Raw genomic sequence first — 20882 nt, 5'->3', positions numbered from 1 at the left:
ATCGCACCTCCCGGTGAGGCACCTGCTAGGCACCAGCACATGCTGTATCACCCTCCTCTCTCTCTTTTGCTCCTGCCTACCAGCTCCATGTGTCTTTGGCCCCCTCTCTCATCTTGCTTTGCTGTCTGCTTAAGTTGCAGGACAGGTTTCCCAGGCAGGTTGAAAATCTTTCTGGAGGCACATTTGGGGCTAGCTAGCCCAGGGAGGAGACATCTCTCTTGCTCTTGGTAAGTCCACGGCCCGGTAACCAACTGAGTGGGAGTGCAATCCCTTGGGACACTGTGGAGAAGGTATTTCACAGATAGAGGTTGTCTAGGTGACGGTGGCTACCACATTGTTGGTAGGCAGCAACATAAATGAGGCTGAAATGGATTTCCCACATCATCGAATCCACAGTTATTCTAGTTTCAGGTCAACTTTCTCAATGATGGCTGGCCAGGATTGTGCATAACGTTTCCAATGTCTTGAAAGGTTTCTCCCAGCTGGAACTCCTTCTGTGACCCTTGAATGTGTTTACTTCCTCTTTCCATTATTTAAGGACTGTTGTCTCATTGGTGGAAAACATCTGTATGGCAAACAGCAAGCGTACTCAGATCTTCATTTGCTCCTACCACAAGCAGCTAGTCTTGTGAGCAGTCCTCAGTCGTCACGTTGGACCACTGCCTTTCATCCTGTCTATCTCCCAGTCTTGAAGTCTTTCAATTCTTCCTATGAATTAACAGTGGCTGCAAGAAAAATCCTTCAGAGAAACTATACATGCACCTTTCCTTCCACCCAGTTAATGCTTTGCAGTACAACTCATTATCTTGTCTTTAGATGTCTCACTTTGACAGCTTCTCTTTTATAGTCTTCATTTTAGCTAATGAGCTCCCCCACACAATCAAATGTTTCTGTGAAAGTCATTTACATAAAACCTACCACACCTCCCTCACTTAGAAACACAAGCATCTTCAGGAGAAAAACAGACAAACAAAACAAATCCCAGCACTGTCAAGATCTATCTTTGGGAAAGCATACCGGGCTTTTTCTCTTGTTTGCAGACTGCTTGCATGTGCTTGGTTATCCTCCCTGGCCTGGAGATAGGCCATGTTTACTCTTCCTGGCACACAGCACTAGCTGATGCACTGCAGTTACCAAAAAATAGTTACTGGCCCGTAAAGTATCTGGTTTTGCTCACTTGAGGATGTGCATTTCTGAGTTCTGCTTCTGCTCAGTGTGTAGAAACTCTCCTTTGCTGTGCCCTGATTCCCTTTAATGTTAATGTCATTGCCCCCACCTTTGCACCTGCCTCCTGTGAAGCCCCAGACACATTATTCATCAGTTTTTGGGCTCTCTCTTGACCCTTTTTAATCTCCCTCACATTTTTCCTGCACAGCAGCCTCCTCTCTCTGTCAGCAGCTGACAGACTTCTTGCTATGATGGGATTAACCACTAGTCCCACAGCCCAAGATAAGGAAGCTTTCTTTGCTACAGGTCTGCTTGGAGACCGGCTCAGAAGCCAGAGGGAGGCATTGCCAGAGTTTTCCCTCCTACCCGTGGTATTAAAAGCAAGTGAGTGCCTTTTCTCCCATCTCTCCCAGAAGTCTGAGAGAAGATGCAGGCAGTGGTTGATTGCAGAAGCCTCCCTGCACATGGGCAGCAAACTTCCTAAATTCCAGCCATGCCTCCTGTCCCAGCCCAGCTCTCCCAGCAAAGCCCTCACTGTCTTCCCCAGCACACCTTTATAGCCCTTGCTTATCTCCCAGTTCCTCTCAGTCTGGCCCAGCTTTTAGCTGGGGATGTGGTTAACCCTTTCTCCACCAAACTCCAGACACAGGCCTTTGCACCCCACCGTGTAGCACACTGGTTGACCTCTGCATGGCATCAGGCAGCACTGGGGACACCAGGGAGCAAAACCCTGTCCTGGAAACCATCCCTGTGTCTTGTGGAGGGAAGTGGTGCTGCTACCATGAAATCCTGGCTAATTATAGGACTAATAGGCTGGACTTAGAGCATTTCCTTCAAAGCCACACATCTGGGCTTTGCTTCTCTTAAGTCTGAAAATATCTTTCTGAATATTATTTCAGTGCCTTCAGGAAAAACAACAGAAAGAGGGACGCTGGAGTTTCTGTTGCCTCAGTGCATCAAACCACAGACTCTCAAACTCTTCCTCTCTGACCTGGCACAAACCTGTGGCACCACAAAATCCTTTTGGAAAGGATGAAGGTTTGCAAGTTGGGCATGCTCCTGTATTTCTGGAAATACTGAGCTCTGGGCTCCATGGAAGGGTTTGATGAGGTACAGAAGACTGTAGAAGAGGCAAGCCCAGGAGACTGGGCAGTAACTTATCCATCTGCCTGCATTTCTTGTGTAGCCCTGATCCCACAGGAATCTTCCTGTGCCTCAGTTTTCCCATTAAAAAAACCCCACTTTGCAGCCTTTTCTGTGTCAATTGCTGTGAAATAAGACCTGGGAATCCATTGGGACAACGTTTGAGCTCTCTTAGTGCTTTTTGGATAATGTACTAAAATGATAGCATGTGGTCTAGGTGGAGGGGGGTGGTGGTTGATTTCTCTTACAACAGAGAGAAAACCTTTCTTCAAAGGAAACCTAAGAGCTGATCACACTGCAGTCATGTTGTTGAGTCAGGATCCTGTCAAACTATATTGCAGCACAGACAGAGACATTTGACGTCTTGCTGAATTCTGCCAGATGTCTGGTGGGGTCTCAGGGAGGGCTGTTAGAGACTAAAATGTACTTACAGGTCTTTAGGAATATGTGGCTTGTGGCTGCCAGGGCTGCAGCTATAACCCATCTCCCATCAGGGATGCCAGGGCCAGCCTAGGGCACACAGGCCACAGAGGAGCCAACTTAGTTTTCCATTTGATTGATCAATGAGTGCTATAATTTAGTTTTTTTTCCTTTGGAAGGGACAATTAACAGCACCTTGGGTTGCTCTTTCATCTTGGCATTTGGATTACACCAAAGGGAACTGATAGGGAGGATATAAAGGTCCTCACACTTCTTTCTCCAAAGAGCTGCTCTTTGTGCTCATCTTTGATTTCTTGGAGGTTGCTGCTTTCTTTTTAAATGACATATAGATGCACACCCAAACAGCTGCACACATGATGCTCACTCTGCACATACCAATTGCTGCCTGTTTATCAATGCTTTCTCTAAACGGCCTTATGAGGTTATATTGTTTCCAAACACCTACTCAGATGTTCCTCAGCCAAAAAGTAATCAGCACCTGAGTACATAGAGTTCAGTGTAAATCACCTGCTTCCTTAGAGGAGGAAAGCTTTCACAAGTCTTTGCCACGTCTCTTCCTACCTCTCAGCTGAACCAGGACTCTGGCATATGATGGCTGTTGGCAAACAGACACTATTCAGCACATAAATGGTAAAGTCACAACAGCTGGTCTTTCCCCATATTTATTATATTGAAATTAGAAATGTTGATGGCCATTCTCAGTTAAAACCCCTGAAAAACAGAGAACATGGGCACCAGTGTGACAAGTAAACAGCCATGGGATCCTCCAATCCCCATCATGAGACCCTGTGGGCAAGACAGTGTTGGTGTCCCATAGCATTGCAAAACTGGTGGCAGCAGGGCCCCCCAGGCTGCTGACCCCCATTCTGTCCCCTCCTAGACCCCTTGTCATCCTTGCTTACATGAGCGAGATGGAGCTGGGACGGAGGTGGTAAGGATGGAAGTGAAATGTGGATAAAATGATCTATCTGGGAGAGATTTTCTTTCTCAAAAAAAAAAAAAACCAAATCCAAAGCAGACTAAAAAAGCTCTCCACAAACTGAAGTTAACAGATGCTATATTCAGAATACTGCCTGGAAGTGTCATTTATTGTATAATGAGTAATTGTGGTCTATTAGGACCTGGACATCGGCTGTGAAAGGTTTTAATCCTGCCTGCTTGCACTGCCTGTGAGATTGTGCCTCCTTGCTGTGGCTTCCCAGTCATAGCCCTTACCCAGCTCTGTGGAGGAGAGGCAGCAAGAGGCCATTATATTTTAATAGCAATAATATTTAGCACTTAGGCAGGTGTCAGAGGGCTCAATTGAGCTGTTAAGCATGTCTCCTGCCCACGATGAGTGCCAGTGAGCATGGGACTCTATCCCCCTTTCCTGTCCATTCTCTCTCCAGGCTGGAGGAGACATCAGCTGGAATCACTCTTGAATGGGACTGAGACTTCAGCTTTGCACAGAACCTCTCTCTCTCCGGTGCTGAGCTGAGCCAATCTGTGGGACTATGGGTGTGAATAACCTGCGGCAGGTAAAGGCTTGTAGTAGATTCACCCCTCTCGATAGCAAGGATGTCAGTGAGCATGTGCATCGACGGGCACTGTGGGCATGCTGTTGAACTGCATCACCTCTGGGAATACCCCCAGGAGATGAGAAATACCCTGCTAAAGCAGTGGCCACTGCTGGGGGTCTGAGCTGGGAGATACTGCAGAAATCACCCCATGGGACAAGCACATGGCTACTGGATCCCCTGTATCCCAGCTGGGAAGCACAAAGCCACAGTAACTTCATTACGTGGGGTCTCAGGCACTAGCAGATTTGTCGTCCTCACTGCAGTGATGCTGCTGCTTGGATGTGTAGGGCATCTCTGATACCAGTTATCTCTGTGATCCTGCTGTGGGGTGGCAACCCACAGTTGCTCATCCTGGGGCTTAGCTCAAGTGACAGTGGTTTCCCTGGAATGCAGTGGCTTTGCAGAGCGATGCAGTGGGTGGTTTGTAATGCCACTCTGCTGGGGAAAGGGATATGCCACCTTCCCTGTTGTCCTTGCCACCGCTCTCCTGGTGCTGGTGGAGAGAGCTGGACCAGCCCTAGAAGGAGCTGAAACACGTTTGATTTCATTATTTTGATTTAGTTTAGTTTAGTTTTGTTTTGGAAGTCATCCCAACACTGCAGCAACAGCATCTGAGATCTGTGGAAGAGCATCAGCCACTCTGGACCCATCCATTTCCACCCTGGGACACGGCTGAACTGGTCTAACTGGGTTGTAAGGCCATGCACTCATCCAGGACTGGGTACACTTCTGCACCTACAACCCGCTCTGATGGTGCCAGCTCCTTGTAAATGAGATCTGAGTCCATAATGACTTAAACCACCACAGAACCTCCCCAGGGCATGGCTGACAGAGAGAAGGATCTTCTTGGCCTGTGTTTTTTGTGCACTTTTGTTAAGCTAGATGTGCAATGAGCTGGTTGAGGTTGCAGCAGCACACACGGCGGGGGATGAGGGGAGAGGGGGTGGGAGGGCACTAGATCCCAGAAAACAGTGCTATGGATCACTTTGTAGTGACACTTATAGACAAGGAACATTTTCTTTAACAAATACGAATCTAATGGATTAGGTCTGATCTAATTATGCATTCTGCATTAAGCTGATGCTCCCACTGTCTGTGGCTGCTAGCATAATTAAACTTAATGTACTTTTAATGATGTCTTCTTAACTCATGCATTCATATATGATTAGAATCAAACAGGACAAGCTGTCACGAGTCCAGGAGAGCTCTTCTGGCAGCTCCTGATGGGACCCATGTGGAAATATTAATAATGCAGATTTCAAGGTTGGCAACATTGGTTTTGTAGTAAGGAAAGCTTGTCACACAGTTTGAGTTAATCTGAGGCAACAAAATGACTCCCTTTTCAAGTTCAACCTCTTCCAGTTTGCACACGTACTCCTGGGATCAGGGGAATTGAAGTTTTTCTTGGTAAAGATGTTGCTAAGTAAGTAAACTGCGCTCTGGACACCAGCTACCAAAGAAGCTGGGCACTTTTCAGGGTCTTGCTTGGTTTTCTGTCCTGACATGCTCAGTCTTTTCTGCTCTTCCCCTTTCCTGTAGCTTTTCTGAGAACTAGGAGTAGTTTGTTCTGGAGTCTGGCAATGAGAAGGAAGACTCTGCTTTTGTCTCTGCTTCTGTTTGGTCAAGTGAAATCAGGCTGTGTTCCCCCTCGCAGACTCTGATGGCTTTGTCTGTAACCTCCTTGGCACAGGGCACACCGGTCCCTTGAGCTGCTCTGCACTGGGGCCTGATGAGACTTTGCCATTGCTGCCCTGGCTCGAGCGTCCTGCACAAGGCACTGACAATCCTGCAATGAGATGTCCTTTCCCCCCAGCCCCCCACTTTTTCTGTTTTTATGGAATTATTTGTACCAGCCCATGGCCTGGCAGACAGGCTGTCGTTTGAATTCCTGAGAGCAAGTTGTGAGATGGGCTGAAATCCTTCCAATGGGAAAGCATTGATTTATTACACTGTAACACTGATGCGAACAACACCGTGTACCTTTCATCTAAGAAGTCAGGACTTATAGAACATGACATGCCATTAATTTTGATGCCAGCTTGAACAGAGGAGGAATTACTGCCAAAGGGATCCAGACAGTGTGTTAAACCAGCCCCGCAGAGTAATGAACGTACTTGGTGGCTGTTACATTATACCATATTGATCCTTAGGAATGAAAAGGTACCTTGAAGCTAATTTGAGCTGTGAAGGGCATGTGTTAACATCCATGTGTATGTGTGTACTATATAGTCAGTGCATGAGAAAAGGATATGCAAATATTGGCTAATTATACTTCTCCATATCTGTTCTGGGGGTGAGGTTGGCTGTGTTTCACTGCTCTATGGACAACTCTCCCCTTGTATCAGCAGGTGAGTTCACTCAGGTACCAGCTTGGAGATGATGCTCAGCACCCTGTTTCTCTCCCTACCCAAGCCAGGTGTACCTCCTGGGAGCCAAACAGTGATGCCTCCTTGGCACCATTGTTCACCAGCAGAAGGGAGGTTAACCAAGTGCTCTAGGAACAGCCAGATAACTTTGCAAGACTTTGGCTTCATATAGTACCTAATTTACAGAAAAGCTCCTTACTGCCTGAGTACAGTGTGAAGGGTTATGGGATCACTTCTGCCTAATGCAGAGCTGGATTCACATCTCTGCCCCCATCCCAAAGGAATCTGAATTCACCTGCTTTCTAAAACTATGCAGTGATATAGTCTTATCTGCAATAAGACAACCAGCATGTACACACCCAGAGCCTGGTCTGGGTCCCAAAGAGGAGTGGCTGACAGTGCTGAGGGTGGCTGATTTACAGATGAAGCAGAGGTGGGGGTGGACAGAAGGGAAATGAGAGATGAAGCTATAGTTCAGGGCTGCGTGGAGAATCCCAGAGTTTTCATGGAGAGATCAGACTTGAGCTATCCCTTCATGCTTAGAAGAACTTTTTCCAAGTCCTTGCATCCTAAATTCATCCCTCTCATACACTCAAACCATCAGGACCAAGTGCCTGTGAAACAGAGCTGCTCTGTGTAAGAAGGAAACTGGGAGGAGTGTCAAGTTTGTTATGAAGCTGGAGCAACATGGAGACCAAGCAGTTTTGTCTGGCACTGTCTGGCATCTTTTGAGCTGGGATTTGCATGTGGATTTTGGGCCCCAAAGCCTCACCCTTCTGTCTGCAGCTTTATGTGACACAATGACATCTCTGTATTTCCATTAATTAATTAGCTGGGTAGAAGAGATGGCAACATGGAGGCTTCAGTCAGCAACAGGCTGCCAAGATGCAAAACCAGCACTGGTGGCTGACAAGTTGATTTGTGCCCATAGGTAACATCAAGGCAGCTGGAGAACCTATTAAGAGAGGTTAACAGCTACAAAAGCCATCAGAGAACAGACCACATGGGTATTTAGGGTTAATCTGGTACCTTTACTTGTGGCAAGGGCCTGAACTCACCTCTTCCAGTCTCTAAGGTGTTGCTTCAGGCAGGGCAACCTCCACCAGCTAAGCCCCAGGTTGTGCTGCTATTCTCATGCCATTGCAGCAAAGAGTGCCAGCAGTGTCCTAAGGGCACCACGCACGGCCCCCATGGGTCATCTAAGCTTTGATATGTGCCTCTAGTATTGACTGACAAGTCAGTTAGAAACGTGCATAAAAAATGTGCTCCTGGGAGCCCAGAGCCACGTGCAAAGCCTGGGTGACTGTCCCTGTCATTGAAAAATGAGTATGAGCCTGTGTTCACAGCGAAAACTTCCTCATGTCTCCCAAAACTTTTGATGGAGAATTGTGGCTGAGTTGCTGAGGCTGAAACAGCTTAGTGATACCCACTGGGTTACAGCAAACACTGATGCACCCCTGTCCTGTCGCTGAGCTCAGATGAGTAAATCCTCCTTGCATTTGACGGCAGGTTGACACATGGACAAACAAATGCAGCCAAATCTTTTTGGAGCATCCCTGTCCTGATGTCAGGGTTATCCTCTCATAGTCCATCAACTGGGTGATGCATCTCTTCCTCACCTGCCACACTTCAAAGTTCAGTGTTGGGTTTGTTTTGCTTTAACAACTGCTGAAGATGGTTTTAGATTCTTACTGGAGACTTTCTTACCAGACATATTTGGGTTTTTGCCACTAGGAGGGAATTTCATCCAGTTTATGCCAAGACAGAAAATAACTTTTCTTGTACATTTCTGCAACCTCATTGGGAACCAAGAGTGAACCACTGAGACAGAGTGTTTTGAGTCAAGATCCAAGCCCACACTGTAGCAATGGATGCCTAAGCAATTGTGGAAGACCAAAATGGGCTGGTCCAGAATAACCTGCCCATGGAAAACCTCTTCTGCAGGCCCCATTAACTGGACTTTCTCGTGCTTGGAAGCCTGAGGGTTCATAGGCCCTTTCAAAAGGTATTAATGTTGCCCCCTTGCTGACTCTATCTTTAAAACTTACCAGTGGGCAAAAAAGAATCCCTTGTGAATGTTGAACACCTTAAATAAGTAACCATGGCTCTGTGGGGTGAGCTGGGATGTCTGTTCCAAGGCACTTCTGTGTCTCACCTTCTCCAGCCGATAGATGGGAATGACCATATAAGTCCTTCAGATCCTTCAGATCTGTGGCCAAGCACTATGTTAACTGCATAGCATTAACAATTACAGCCAACCTCAGCAGCTGTCAGCATCTGCATAACTGTCCAAGACCCTATGTAATTGTACTCTTTCCCCCTTCAATAGACCTTTGGTTGAGGAAATTAGCAGGTTAATGGTGTGAAAACTGAGTAAGAGAAACATCTTGAATGTCCAAGCCTCTGAAATAACATGGGAGCTCCTAGGAAAGCTGATCCTGGTGAGCATTTTTGCACCAGTGCTGGTTCTGAATTATGTCTGAGCTGACCGTGTCTTCTGTCTCTAAAAACAAGCTAAAATCCTCTAATAGCCCTCCTAAAAAAAAATAATCTCCCCCAAAACTCCAATGAAGCAAAATCATTAACTTTGAACCCAAAGAATGTTTAGTTTCCTGACTCTTGGGTAAATATTAGATAGATTCCCAATTTCAACCTGAAGCAGTTTATTTAGCTGCTGTTCACAAGTCAGACACAGCAATAATCAAGGAAATCTCGTTTGATTCAGGTTGGGTAATATTGCCTGAGGGTTAACATCATTTTCAGTTTCACACATCCAGCACTGGCACAAAACGGCATGGACAGGTATGAAATAATGGGATCATGGATCCTTGGTGCTAAAATTCCAGCTGATAGTTTCATTTTGTGTGTAAATAATAATTACCAATAAAAAGGTTGCTTAAAAAAAGAGAGAATGTGAAAAGAAAAACAGTGCTGCCTTTGATAAAGCAAAAGCCTTTGCATTAGTGCCAAAAGAAAAAGCAGGAAGAGAGAAAAACCAAAAGACAGTTGAAACAAATATAGCTGTTAAATAAAAGATCCAGGTACCAAAGAGCAAAATTTAATGAAAGCCAAAACTGTTAAATATGGATTCCTGTTGAGAAAAAATGGCAATGTCTTTCAGAGTTTTACCATTACTCTATTTTTAAGAAAAGTGTAGTAAAAATACATATTACAAGTTAACATTTTCCACGCTTTTGTCCTGTTCATCTTTTTTTTTTTTTTCTCTTTTGTTGGTTTTTTTAACCCCTCCACTGACCAAAATCCTTTGCAAACTGCATCTCACGTCTTCATGTCACAGGCAGCCAGTCCTAGCACAGATGCACTCACAAGACCGTCCAACTGCCCGGTCGGGCTCCCCATGACCTGCTGCCACCTGGTCCTGTCCTTGGAGGAGGACGGAGCATTGATGGGTCTCTGAACCTGCTCCCACCGCAGGGCCGTGGCAAGGTCTGGGATGTGGCAAGAGCTGGGCCAGGAGGTGTGTCCGAGGGCTCTGGGCATGGAAATGGGCTAGCTTGTGGGATGCCTCCACTGTGCTGGCACTTACATGAAACTGAAGTTAAAATCAAGAAAAGAGGGTTAAAAATAATGGTAACCAACACAAAGTGACCTGAAGGCTTGTTTGGAGTGGCTGAGAACAGAGTTCATGTTTGGTGATGAGAGATGAAGATCACACGAGTTCCCAGAGGTGGAGACAGGAAAACAATTGGCACAAGACATGCTGTGCCTGAGCTTAGGAGCTTGACTGACTTGCTGGTCTCCAAAGGGTCGCATGACAAGTGGGTCAATGGAGCAGGTGCTGAGACCAGGCTGCTGTTAAAGTTGGTAAATATATTGCTCTGCACATTCATATACTAATGGAAACTAGTACTCAGGCAGCTTCCAGCTGTACTTATGGAAAGCTGCATAGACAGATCCTCCTTGTAGACCTGTGCCAGTCATTTGCCTGCATCTCTTTCTCTTCATCTGCTTGCCCTCTTTTCCTGCTCCTCTCTTGCCACGTTGCAGAAAAAAAACAAAGAAAAAAGGGAAAAAGGAAAAAAAAAAAAGAGGAAAAAAAGGTCTCAGGATGCTCCAATAGCAGCTCAGTCCCTGGACAGATATTTTCTGGGTCCTGTGAGAAGCTTTGACCTTTATTTGCCATCAATGATGGACCTGTGAGATGGGACAAGGCTAAGTGTGTTCACTGTCATCCCTGCCCCACGGATCTTCTGTCTCTCCAGATGCTGCCCTGGGAATCCTTCACTTCTGGGGAGATGTCTCAGGCCCACTAGAGTGGGAAGCATTTGTCTGCCTGTTCCCTGCACCTTTTGTGCAGTTCTGGAAAGCCACCCTTTCCCCTTTGATCCCCGGGCCTGTGGCTGGACTCCCAGCTGCCCGTCAGGCAGTGCCGGTTTCTGCAAGACTGAGCTTGGGATCAGCAACCTGCTCTCCTGGCTTGTGGATGCTTCTCCTTCCTTAAGGATACATGACTGGGAATCTGCTACTTCTGGCTTTGTACCCAGACAGGCCACAACTTGATGGGAGGGCTGTTTGACCAGCCCTGATGCTGCTGAATACCACGGGTGCTTGAATGAAGTCCTTGTAGCATCTCCTCCTTGGTTTGCTTCACCAGTTTCTTCCAGAAAGCCATTCTGGCCAGCTATCTACAACATGTCCCTCTTAATTAGAAAAGTGGCCATAAAAGGATTTCAGAGCAAAAAGGCAGGGGTGTTCCCATTGCAGCCTCATGACTTCTAGCATGTTTTACTGGTTAATAGGCAGCCATCTAGAACTGGATGTCTTGAGATGGTCTATTCCCGGCTCAGAGTGGTTCCCTTATGTGACCACCGAAAAGGGAGCACACACAAGAAGCTAAGCAATGAAGAAATGGTTCATGATTGCTTGTTAGCCCCCAGTAACCTAGGCAGGAGAGTCGCATGTGAGGGGAACACGGTGTTTACTTTCTCTCTTCCATAAACAACAGCCAAGCATGATCTTAGACCAACCATCTGCTCTAGTCTGCCACGCATGACACGCTCCACTCCAGGGACACGATTCTTCTCTTGAACCGCCGCTCATCATTATCACTTTGTCCTCAGGTTACCTGAGGTTTCCAAGCTCACTCATGACTTTGCCCCTGTAAAACAGCCTTGTGTTTTTGTTCAGGTTCTTTCTTGCATCGAGTCCTTCCTGTTGCAGGGAGAGCTGTTTGCAGCTATGTCTGCCTCGTTGCAACAACTCCACAGCCCCAGTTCACAACGGAAGGCAAAATCAGGATGGACAAAAGGGGTCAATGCTGACGCCCTGCAGGGAGTTCAACTTGCCATTTATTGGATTTTCTTTTTTGCTGTTAGTAGCTCAGACATTATGGTTTGCATCCCAAACTAAACCAGATTGAAGGACTGAGCAGGGAAGGGAGAAAGGGCTGATGTTACACCCTTACACCACAGGAATTAGTAAGAAAAAATATATATATTGCACACACTAAGACTTATTAACAACCAAGTTAAAACAAAATGGCATAGTCCTCATTAGTGTTCCAGTGGGTCTTTGATCAGGGACGGTTCACGAGTCTGTTAAATCCCATCACATTCTCCTTATTGCAGTACAGAGCTGTTTCCCGTTCTCCTGCCGGTGGATCTGTTTGCAAATGAAAAGGGAAATAGATTTATTTTCCTCAAGAAGATACATCCAATTGTCCCTTCTGTCATCGTCGTTTGTTTTGTTGGTGTTGGATTTGTTTTTGGCTCTGAAGGGGGTGGAGTTGGGTTGCCCCTGCTCTCACCCAGGCAATGGGTCACAAGGCCAATTATAATCCCGTAGCTCCCAGGGACATGCCGGTGCTGTGGCTCATGCACGGGATCGTCTGCATGGACTTGGGGAAATCGTGGCTGACCACACGTCCGTTTTCTCCACTGCCTCCTGCTGCAGCCGGCCTGGGAAGGGTTGATGTCCGTATGGCTTCATTGATTGATTGCTGTGGGATTAAACAAAAACCCTTTTTAGGAAGGACGGGGGGGTCTCCCCCTGTCCTTAGCAATGTTGGAGAAGTTACAATATAAACCAGCGTTGTCCTTCTGTCACTGTTCTCTCCCTCCTTGCCTCCATTCAGACTCTCACTTTCTCCATGTCCCTACTGCAGCTGCTCTTAATTCGCACCTCTTCTACATTCAAAACTAGAATCTTCAACAGTATTTTGGGGTATAAAGCACACATGGCATATGCAAAAGCTATTCAAACTCTACAACATAAGAACAGTCATCCTGGATCTGAGCAGAGGTACTATACACACTTCCCCCATAGATCTGCTAACACTACTCCAGTACTGTTATATGTGGTGGACTGTGACTCACTGCAAGCATATGTTTCACTTTCCTCATGTGAGAATTTGAGCATGTGCCCATGTTTTTGTCTACAGTGGTGACTGATGTAACCAGGAAATGCAAACCCAATTCAGGAAACCAACCTCAACTTCCTGCTCCAGATACCATCCAAAATGTTTGCTTTCAGACATCTTAGGAAACCACCTGTTCAGAACAACTAAACTGAAAGATGAAGTCAATGTGCTTTCTTTGTGTTTAAGCTATCTCTAAGGGCACCATCTTGCTTTCTGGACTGGGATATTCAGGTGAGTAATTATACAGAACAGATAAATCTGGCACAGCTATTCAGAAACAGTCAACTTAGTGCCCTGTCAGGCATGGAGCAGCCTCCTGTGCTGGCAGGAACTGCAGCTCATTCAGCAGCTCTGTAGGCACTTGGTGAGCAGAGCTTAGGTTTAGAGGGGGATCTGGCCCATCTTTCTAGGCATTTGCCTGGGCTCTGCTGAATGGCTTTGTTGAGCAGCCACAGATGGTGGGATCCACCCAAAGTGACAAACTTAAACCAAATGCTAACACTGGGAGTGACAATTCCTTGCCTTAGTGACTGGTTTTAACATGGCAAGTGCACTGCAAGCTAACATTGACAAGAATTAGTTGGTCATTTCAAGTAACATATCAAAGCCTAAAGCAGGGCACAATCTCCTCAAGTCTAAAACTATACAGCTGTTGCATTTTGCCACTCTTTCATAGAGTCATACAATCATAGAATCATTTCAGTTGGAAAAGACCTTTAAGATCATCAAGTCCAACCACTAGACCTCACACTGACAAGCCCATCACTGAACCATGTCCTTCAGCACCTCGGTGACACAGCATTGAAACACCTCCAGGGGTGGGAGCTCCACTGTCTCCCTGGGCTGTCTATGCCCGTGTCTAACAACTCTCTCCGTGAAAAAGTTCTTACTAATCTCCAATCTACATCTCCCCTTGTGCAACTTGAGTCCATTTCCTCTTGTCCTATCATTCATTACTGGAGAAAAGAGACCAACCCACATCACTTTCAGGTGTGGTAGAGAGTGATCATGTCTCCTCTCAGTCTCCTCAAGGCTAAATAAACCCAGCTCCCCGGCTCCTTCACAATGTATTTGTGACATACCTAGATTTACAGTGTAGACAGCAAGTAAACTGTAATTTTTGTATACTCAAGGGGATTAATTGCTCACACTATCTTACCCCTGTGCTCAATGCATCTTTCATTGCCTGTAGAATTTTCTGAACCTCAGTGGGAAAAGAGCTGTTGTGCATTGTCAGTGATTTATAAATGTTATTATTACTGACAAAATGTTAAGCATGTTTTGAAACAGTGACATAAACCCCAAAGAAAAGACTGGTTATTTCCCTTCTGATTCTGGGTAAGCTTCAGTACTCAGGGAGGTGAATATCTCTCTAAATGTTATGAAACGTGCTGCATTCTTCATATACTCATAGCAACTTTGGTGCTCAGGGAAGAGGAGGAAGATAAGGAAGAAAAGGGATGTGTTACTCTCACAGCACAGATCCTGCTGCACCCTTGGACTTGTTTGTATAAGAGATCACCTCTGCTAGTTGTCCGAGTCAAGATGTACTTGTCCCACAGGTGCTGCATTAAATGTGTAAACCCAGGGTTCTCAAATCTAATCCACTCTAGACATGACATTCTGAAACTTAGGCACACCAAGAATTTAAGTCTGAAACAAAACTCCTGGGTCACGGGAAGTACGCTTCTGCAAGACCATGACAGGGTGGAGAAAGGCAAACTTTACAGGACACATTAGAGGCCAGTTTCTCTCTAAAGAGAACCCATAATTCTGAATTTGCAGATCCACATCATCCGTTCCAGGGTAACAACTCTCTGAGCATACATCACTGTTGCCAACCTGAAAGCGGTGCCAGCAGGGTGCCAGCAAAGGGAACAACAGGATCTGATTCATTACCGTGCTACCCCAGTTTTACTGCTTGGCTCTGGGGATTTTATCATATTGCACTAAAGGCTGTATCACACCAACCCCAGCACACTTCATCCATACTGCACTCTCATTGCCATAATCTGCTTTCCTTAATTTTAAGGAATGGCCATGTGTTCCTGTTCCCGTTTGTGCTATGATTTTGCTCTATATCTGGAGTTTGAGCTAGCGTTATGCCACATGTCTGATCTTGCATCAGCTCCCTGCTATGGCCCACTTGACCCTCTTTTAGCTTCCTCTGAAGCTACTGTTTTTTTTCTAGCAAGCTGAGTGACACGGTCCCTTTGTTATCCCTATGTCTTGGCTTTCCACCCGTGGTGTGGGCTGCATCCATCTCTGAAGGCAGCTTTGGAGCCGGGGTAGGATCAGAGAGAAGGTGTGAAAGGCTGGGGAATGGGTTGCCACCTTCATCCGCTTTGATTCACTTCTGGACTTGTAACAAAACTCGATTAAGGCAACCAGCATGGCTAGTCCGAGCCCACCGATGAGGATATAGAAAACCCCCGCCACGTTGCTGAGACTCAGCGCACTTGTCTTGTCCTAGAAGAGAAAGGAGAAGGGAGGGAGGGGAGGGCACGTGGGAAGGAGAAAAACAAAATTAATATGAGGTTGCTCTGGGAGGGATGCTGCACAATACAACAATGTGGGCATTACATCATCTTTCTCTTTAAATGCACAACTGACATTTCTAACAACATTCTCAATTTTTAATTTGATGACTAGTAAATCTAATGTTTCCCTCAAAGAAACAAACAAACATTTCTTCAGCAACGTGACTCTCGTAAAGGTTTGGGATCTCCGCTTTTCACTTCGCTAACTTAAATGCTTATTTTACCCAGAATGCCTAGTTTAAATTATTGATTAAAGGAAGGGGGAAAAAAAGAGTTCTCCGCCTCTGTGACATTTGCTTGTCCCTGATGTCTCGCCCGAAATAACCTGTTCTCTTGGAAATGCTCATTCCTTCATTCCTAGATCCTTTCCCCCGCAATTTCTGTTGCTGAGCAACACATCGAAATGGCTGGGGGTTTAATGTTTCTTTTTTCTTTTCCTTCTCAATACTGAGGTTGGGGTGACACCTGAGATGGCCTCTGAAACTGATTGGATTTCTGTGTAATAAGACAGTTATTTCATATGCAATCAAGACCCATTGATGCATGTCTAAGCTAATTATTTGGTTGGCAATAAATAGGGCTATTAATGGACTGCAGCTCACAGTCAGCAGCTATATTCTGAATTTACAATTGCCTAATGAATCGCCACGGCTCTCTGGGGAAGAGGCAAGTCTCAGAAAGACTCATTTCGCTGCTAGGGCAACTGAGTCCTCACATCTAAACCCAATGTCCCCAAAAGGCAACTCCGAAAACCTTCTCCTGCATGCTGACTGGGTGAAGTTGTGGTGTTCCAGTAGTCTGGGCAGCAGCACAACCCAAAAGCTTGGTTCAGCTCTGTGTACCAGGCTCTTTTTTCTAGGACATGCTTTCTCTATAGTTCAACTAGGCAAAGGTTCCCTGCTTTGTGCTTGTCTCTGCTCTGCAGTATCGATTCAATACCTATTTGCGGGTATAGATTAATCAGTGCAAGCCCAACAGCTCAGTGCAAATCTGTTGGAGTGACCAAAGCCTGACCAACATTGAAAGCCCTGCTCCCTGGATGTGGAAATATAATTGTATAAGGATCATTTGAGATGCAGCCACACAGTTAAGGAATAGTATTTACGCCTGTAGATGTGTCTGCTGTTGGTAGCAAAGCTTCTGCATGGTTCTTGGTGGTCCCTGCTACTCCATGGACACACAGACTGGTGAGTGGCACAGCTTGTTCCTTGCCCTTGAAGGACAGTTGATTCATTTCGTTTACTTGATGGGTTTTACAATAAGCAACCCAGACTTTTGGGGAAGGGCAAGGATTGAGGAAGCAGAAACCTATTTTGGAGCAATTTCAAGTAAGTCCAAAACCAAACATCAACGTGAGCATGGGAGATTTTGATGCAGAGGCAGTCTTCCTGGCTCCAGCACTGTCTTTCAGGCAAGTAAGTTTTGCAAAAGGATTCTGCCTTCTGCAGTATTAGGGTTTGATGGCAAAAAGTTTCCCTGCAAGCAGGAAAACGGCTCAATTTCCAAAATCTAAAAAACTATCCCATAATAGAAGAGAATGTAACTTCCTTTTGATTTTTTTTTTTTTAAATAAGAAGACAAGAGAATTCCAGTCAAGAAAGCTAAAAAAAATGGGTTTTCATCCTACTTCTCCTTCATCTGGTCCCACTCTCCATGCAAGCTGCCAAACTTCTGCCCAGCTGCAGCTCTCACTGCAGGTGCTGCCACGGGGAGTAGCTTTCCATCCTGAATCCTCTGCTGAAAGATGCTGAGGTTTGGTTAGGGGTCACCTCTGCAGAGTTTTGGTCACTGGAAAAGAACTCTGCAAGTGACCTCCTTTTCCATGGCTGCCTGATGGACATGGCTGCCAAGAGATTCTCTGCTGTCATCATGTGTGCTGCACTGCTGCAGATGTGATGGTCACTGCTGATGGACAGGTTTGGTTTCTCCCTTGTGTAACTTTCACAGGCTGGGCAGTTTGTAGTCTTGCTTCCTGTGTACCCTCTGTAATGAGATTTCTGCAAGCACCTTCTTAATTTCTGCACTTTCCATATTTGAAGGATTATTTATCTGGTCTTTCATAATCTGCCTTCATGCATTTTTTTTCCTCCAGTCTTGACTGTACTTTTGTTCAGCCATCTCTTCTCTGCAGATTACTGGGTATACTTTTTAAGCACCAGTTGAAAAATGAAGGGAGTTTTTTTGGTGAAGATTTAGAAAAGTGAAAGATTTACCCTGAGAAAAGTGGGTTACAACACATCAGGCACTTCACCTCTTCAAATTCAGTCTGAAGGGACTGCACCAGCTTCAGGGAGGGACAAAGATACTAGAGGTGGGCTGCTCTCCTTGACATCCTGATCTTTTAGCCTGGCTCCTTAACGAAAAGTGGCTGATTAACACATGCTCTGTGCTCAGAGGGAAGGATGAGGAGCAGTCTATTTGTCTGTGTCTCACTAATAATTTTCAGCCCATATTTCACCTTGATTTGACAGATATGTGCAGATCTCAAAGATATCTGGAACCTCTGGGCTTTGTGAAAAAGAATGACACTGTAGAGAAGACAAAACCTATTAATGCTCTCAGTCAGAGAATTATGTTGGCACAATTCATACCAGGCATCAGAGACTCCACATGGGACTTACAGACACAGATCCACTGGAAACCAGCTTCCTTGGCTCTGCCACAGATGGGAATACACAAATTCCAATTTTATTTGCCACAATATTCTTGTATTTCCATTCCCAGTTTGGGAGTCACTGTCCAACAGGGCACCTTCTCAGTCGGCTGCAATGGCAGAGTGGTCTGGCATCCCCAAAACGCTCCTCGTTCCTAAGGTCCACTTTCCTCTTGATGCCAGCAGCAAATTGACCAGTAAGAGAGAGGAGATGACCCAAAGCAGTTTGCTGTGCCACTATTCTGTACAGATGACTTCAGAGTTGTTGCATTTTTCTTGCATTTACTTTGCAGTAGCATCATTATTATGATTCTTTTTAGTGTTTGGATGAACGGCATGTTGTCTTACACAGAAGGTGAAAGGGAGGCACAGTGGTGTGCAAACCTGCTTGGAGGGAGAGAGCAGTCTGAGTTTCACCTCTACCACCATAATAAGGTTTCTCCCAAGGAGCCAAAGTCATGGGCAGCCTCAGCATGGCCCTGAGGAACACTGAACTGCTGCTGCATGGCTGATGACACAACCTGCGATCAGCAACCGGGCTGAGAAGTGGGACTGCTCCTGCAGTGTTGCTTAACTCTTTGCTCATCCTCTCCTTTTCCTTTTGGTTTCCTTCTCTCTCCCAGCAGGACATGTGGAGATGTTCCCTCGGTGGAAACGGCATCTTGTTGCTCCCATTTGGTGCAGGACCAGATCCCCACAAAGGAAATGCTGCATGCTCCACCGAGGCTTTGCTTCCTGTCTCCATGCATTCTGCTGCTCATAATAATGCTTACAATAATAAAAACTCCCAGATTGTGCTGGCTGCTTGAGAGGACCCTCTGCTTCTCTCTGCTCGGGCTCTGTGACACCAGATGCTCTCCTGCAGAGCTGTCCATCACTGAACCAGCTTGTTAGTGGGAGTGTAAATGTCACCGCTCGTCTCCCGCAGCGGCACAGCGCTGACGTGGGGGGAAGATTGGCAGGTGAAAAGAGAAAGAAAAACCCATCTTTCTGAGAGCCCAGCCTCGTTGCTCTGGCAACCAGGCACATTCCCGTCTGTTCCTCTCAAACGTGGCAGTGTGTCCATCATCATTACTTATCCTTCTTGGTTGAAAGGCATTAAGGCCAAATTTGCCTGGTTTCCCAGCAGGGCTGGCCCTTTCTTTTACCCTGCGTGACCAGACCCCATTGGCACGTCAGGGTGATGGCACCTCAAGTTGTTGTTGTCTCCATAGAAGATGAACTCTCCTTAGAGTAGGTGGTAGCTCCAGAAAATGAGTTTTTACACCAAAAGCTGGCCGACTGCATTGGAGCAAGGCCTGAAGCTCAGCAACGAAGGACATGGTGCTGGCCACCGCCTTTGGGCACTGTTGTGAGTCTATCAGGGGATGGGTGGGAGCACATGGATGTCTGGCTGCCAGGATGAGGCTGCCCAGCATGAAAAGACACCTTTGGTGTGAGAACCAGCCAATTCCCTGCAAAGTCAGGGCAAGGCAGTAGCAGGATTTGTTCCCTATTTTTTGTTGATTTTTAAAAATAAAAACACCATTCTTGCAACTGGAGAAGAGGATTGGGAGATGCCTGAAGCTTTGATGAAGAGCCTTTAATTACATGAAATGATCTGTCTGCCCCTGCAAGCAGATTGCATCTTGCCATCCTGGTCTGGAAAACACCCTTTCTTTCTCCCATTGCCTTGCAAAAGCCCCAAGGGAGAATTACATCCATCTGCCCTGACATTTAGTGTCCAATTTGTTGTTACCCTCCAACAACCCAAGGCATCCCTTTCAAACCCACAGCACACTTCAAAGCCTGCAAAAAAAAAATCTGTCCATCTCATGCTTGTTCGTAAAACGGGGTCCTTCTAGGGAGCCACCTAATTACAGGTGTCTGTCTCTCTTCTGGGCTTATTTCTGCTGTGGCAAGTGGAAGGGGAGTGAAGGAAGGCTGAGATAAGACTAGGAATTGGTGGATGGTGTCTAGCTGCTTGAAGCACTGCAGGTGTGTGTATGGAGAAACCTTGTGGCAAGGAGTGGCTGTCATGGGGCAGGACACTGTCTGGGATTTCCTTTTGTCTGGCTATGCAGCTGGGACTGTGGTGGATCAACAGTTCCTGAGCACAGCTGCACAGCACCTCCTGGCATGGCATAACATATCCAAATATTCATCAGAGAAGGAGTGTTTACCTCGGCAGTTTTAGCTCAGTTTCACTAATATATCTACTTTATAGGGGTTTTTCTGGAAAAACAAAACCTAGGTGGGCAATATATAGATAAACAGTCAGATTCAAAACTGAATGCACAGAAGTCAGGTACAAGTGTGAAACATCATCTGGGGTCAATGAACGTGAGCCTTGGAAACACAAGAGATTTTACTTGCCTCTAACTAGAAATTGTGGATACAAATCTAGCATCTATCTAGCTCCTCAGCCCCCTTCATTGGCAGTACTTTATCACTCTGAAAGTCCTCTAACTGCAAACTAAGCTAAGCTCAACAATAGAAATGTGAAGGTTTTTTTCCATGCCTGTGGGAGGAAAGATATTCATGCTCTGAACCGTGGCTATTAGAGGAGAGGTGTGTGGTCTAGCTTATGCCCCCGAAGCACATGTGCTCACCATGGGCAGGATAGGGGGAGCTATGCCTGATGTTCAGCCTTGC

The 20882-nt window shown here is 46.1% G+C and overlaps 1 protein-coding gene across 4 annotated transcripts in view; it reads right to left on the bottom strand.

Moving 5' to 3' along the window:
• Positions 1–12467: 12467 nt before the first annotated feature.
• Positions 12468–20882, bottom strand: part of GRIA1 (glutamate ionotropic receptor AMPA type subunit 1) — a 123983-nt gene continuing 115568 nt past the window's right edge. For all 4 annotated transcript variants that reach the window (XM_010200324.2, XM_010200331.2, XM_062003107.1 and 1 more), the window contains 2 exons: positions 15390–15524; positions 12468–12656 (listed from right to left, as the gene is read on the bottom strand). In XM_010200324.2, the coding sequence (XP_010198626.1) occupies positions 12468–12656; positions 15390–15524 (324 nt within the window). The remainder of the gene's footprint in view (positions 12657–15389; positions 15525–20882) is intronic.

Source organism: Colius striatus, chromosome 9 (assembly GCF_028858725.1).
Source record: "Colius striatus isolate bColStr4 chromosome 9, bColStr4.1.hap1, whole genome shotgun sequence".
In the NCBI taxonomy this organism is placed as follows: domain Eukaryota; kingdom Metazoa; phylum Chordata; class Aves; order Coliiformes; family Coliidae; genus Colius; species Colius striatus.
The sequence above is the reverse complement of the archived record's forward strand: the minus strand, read 5'-3'. Positions and strand labels throughout refer to the sequence as shown.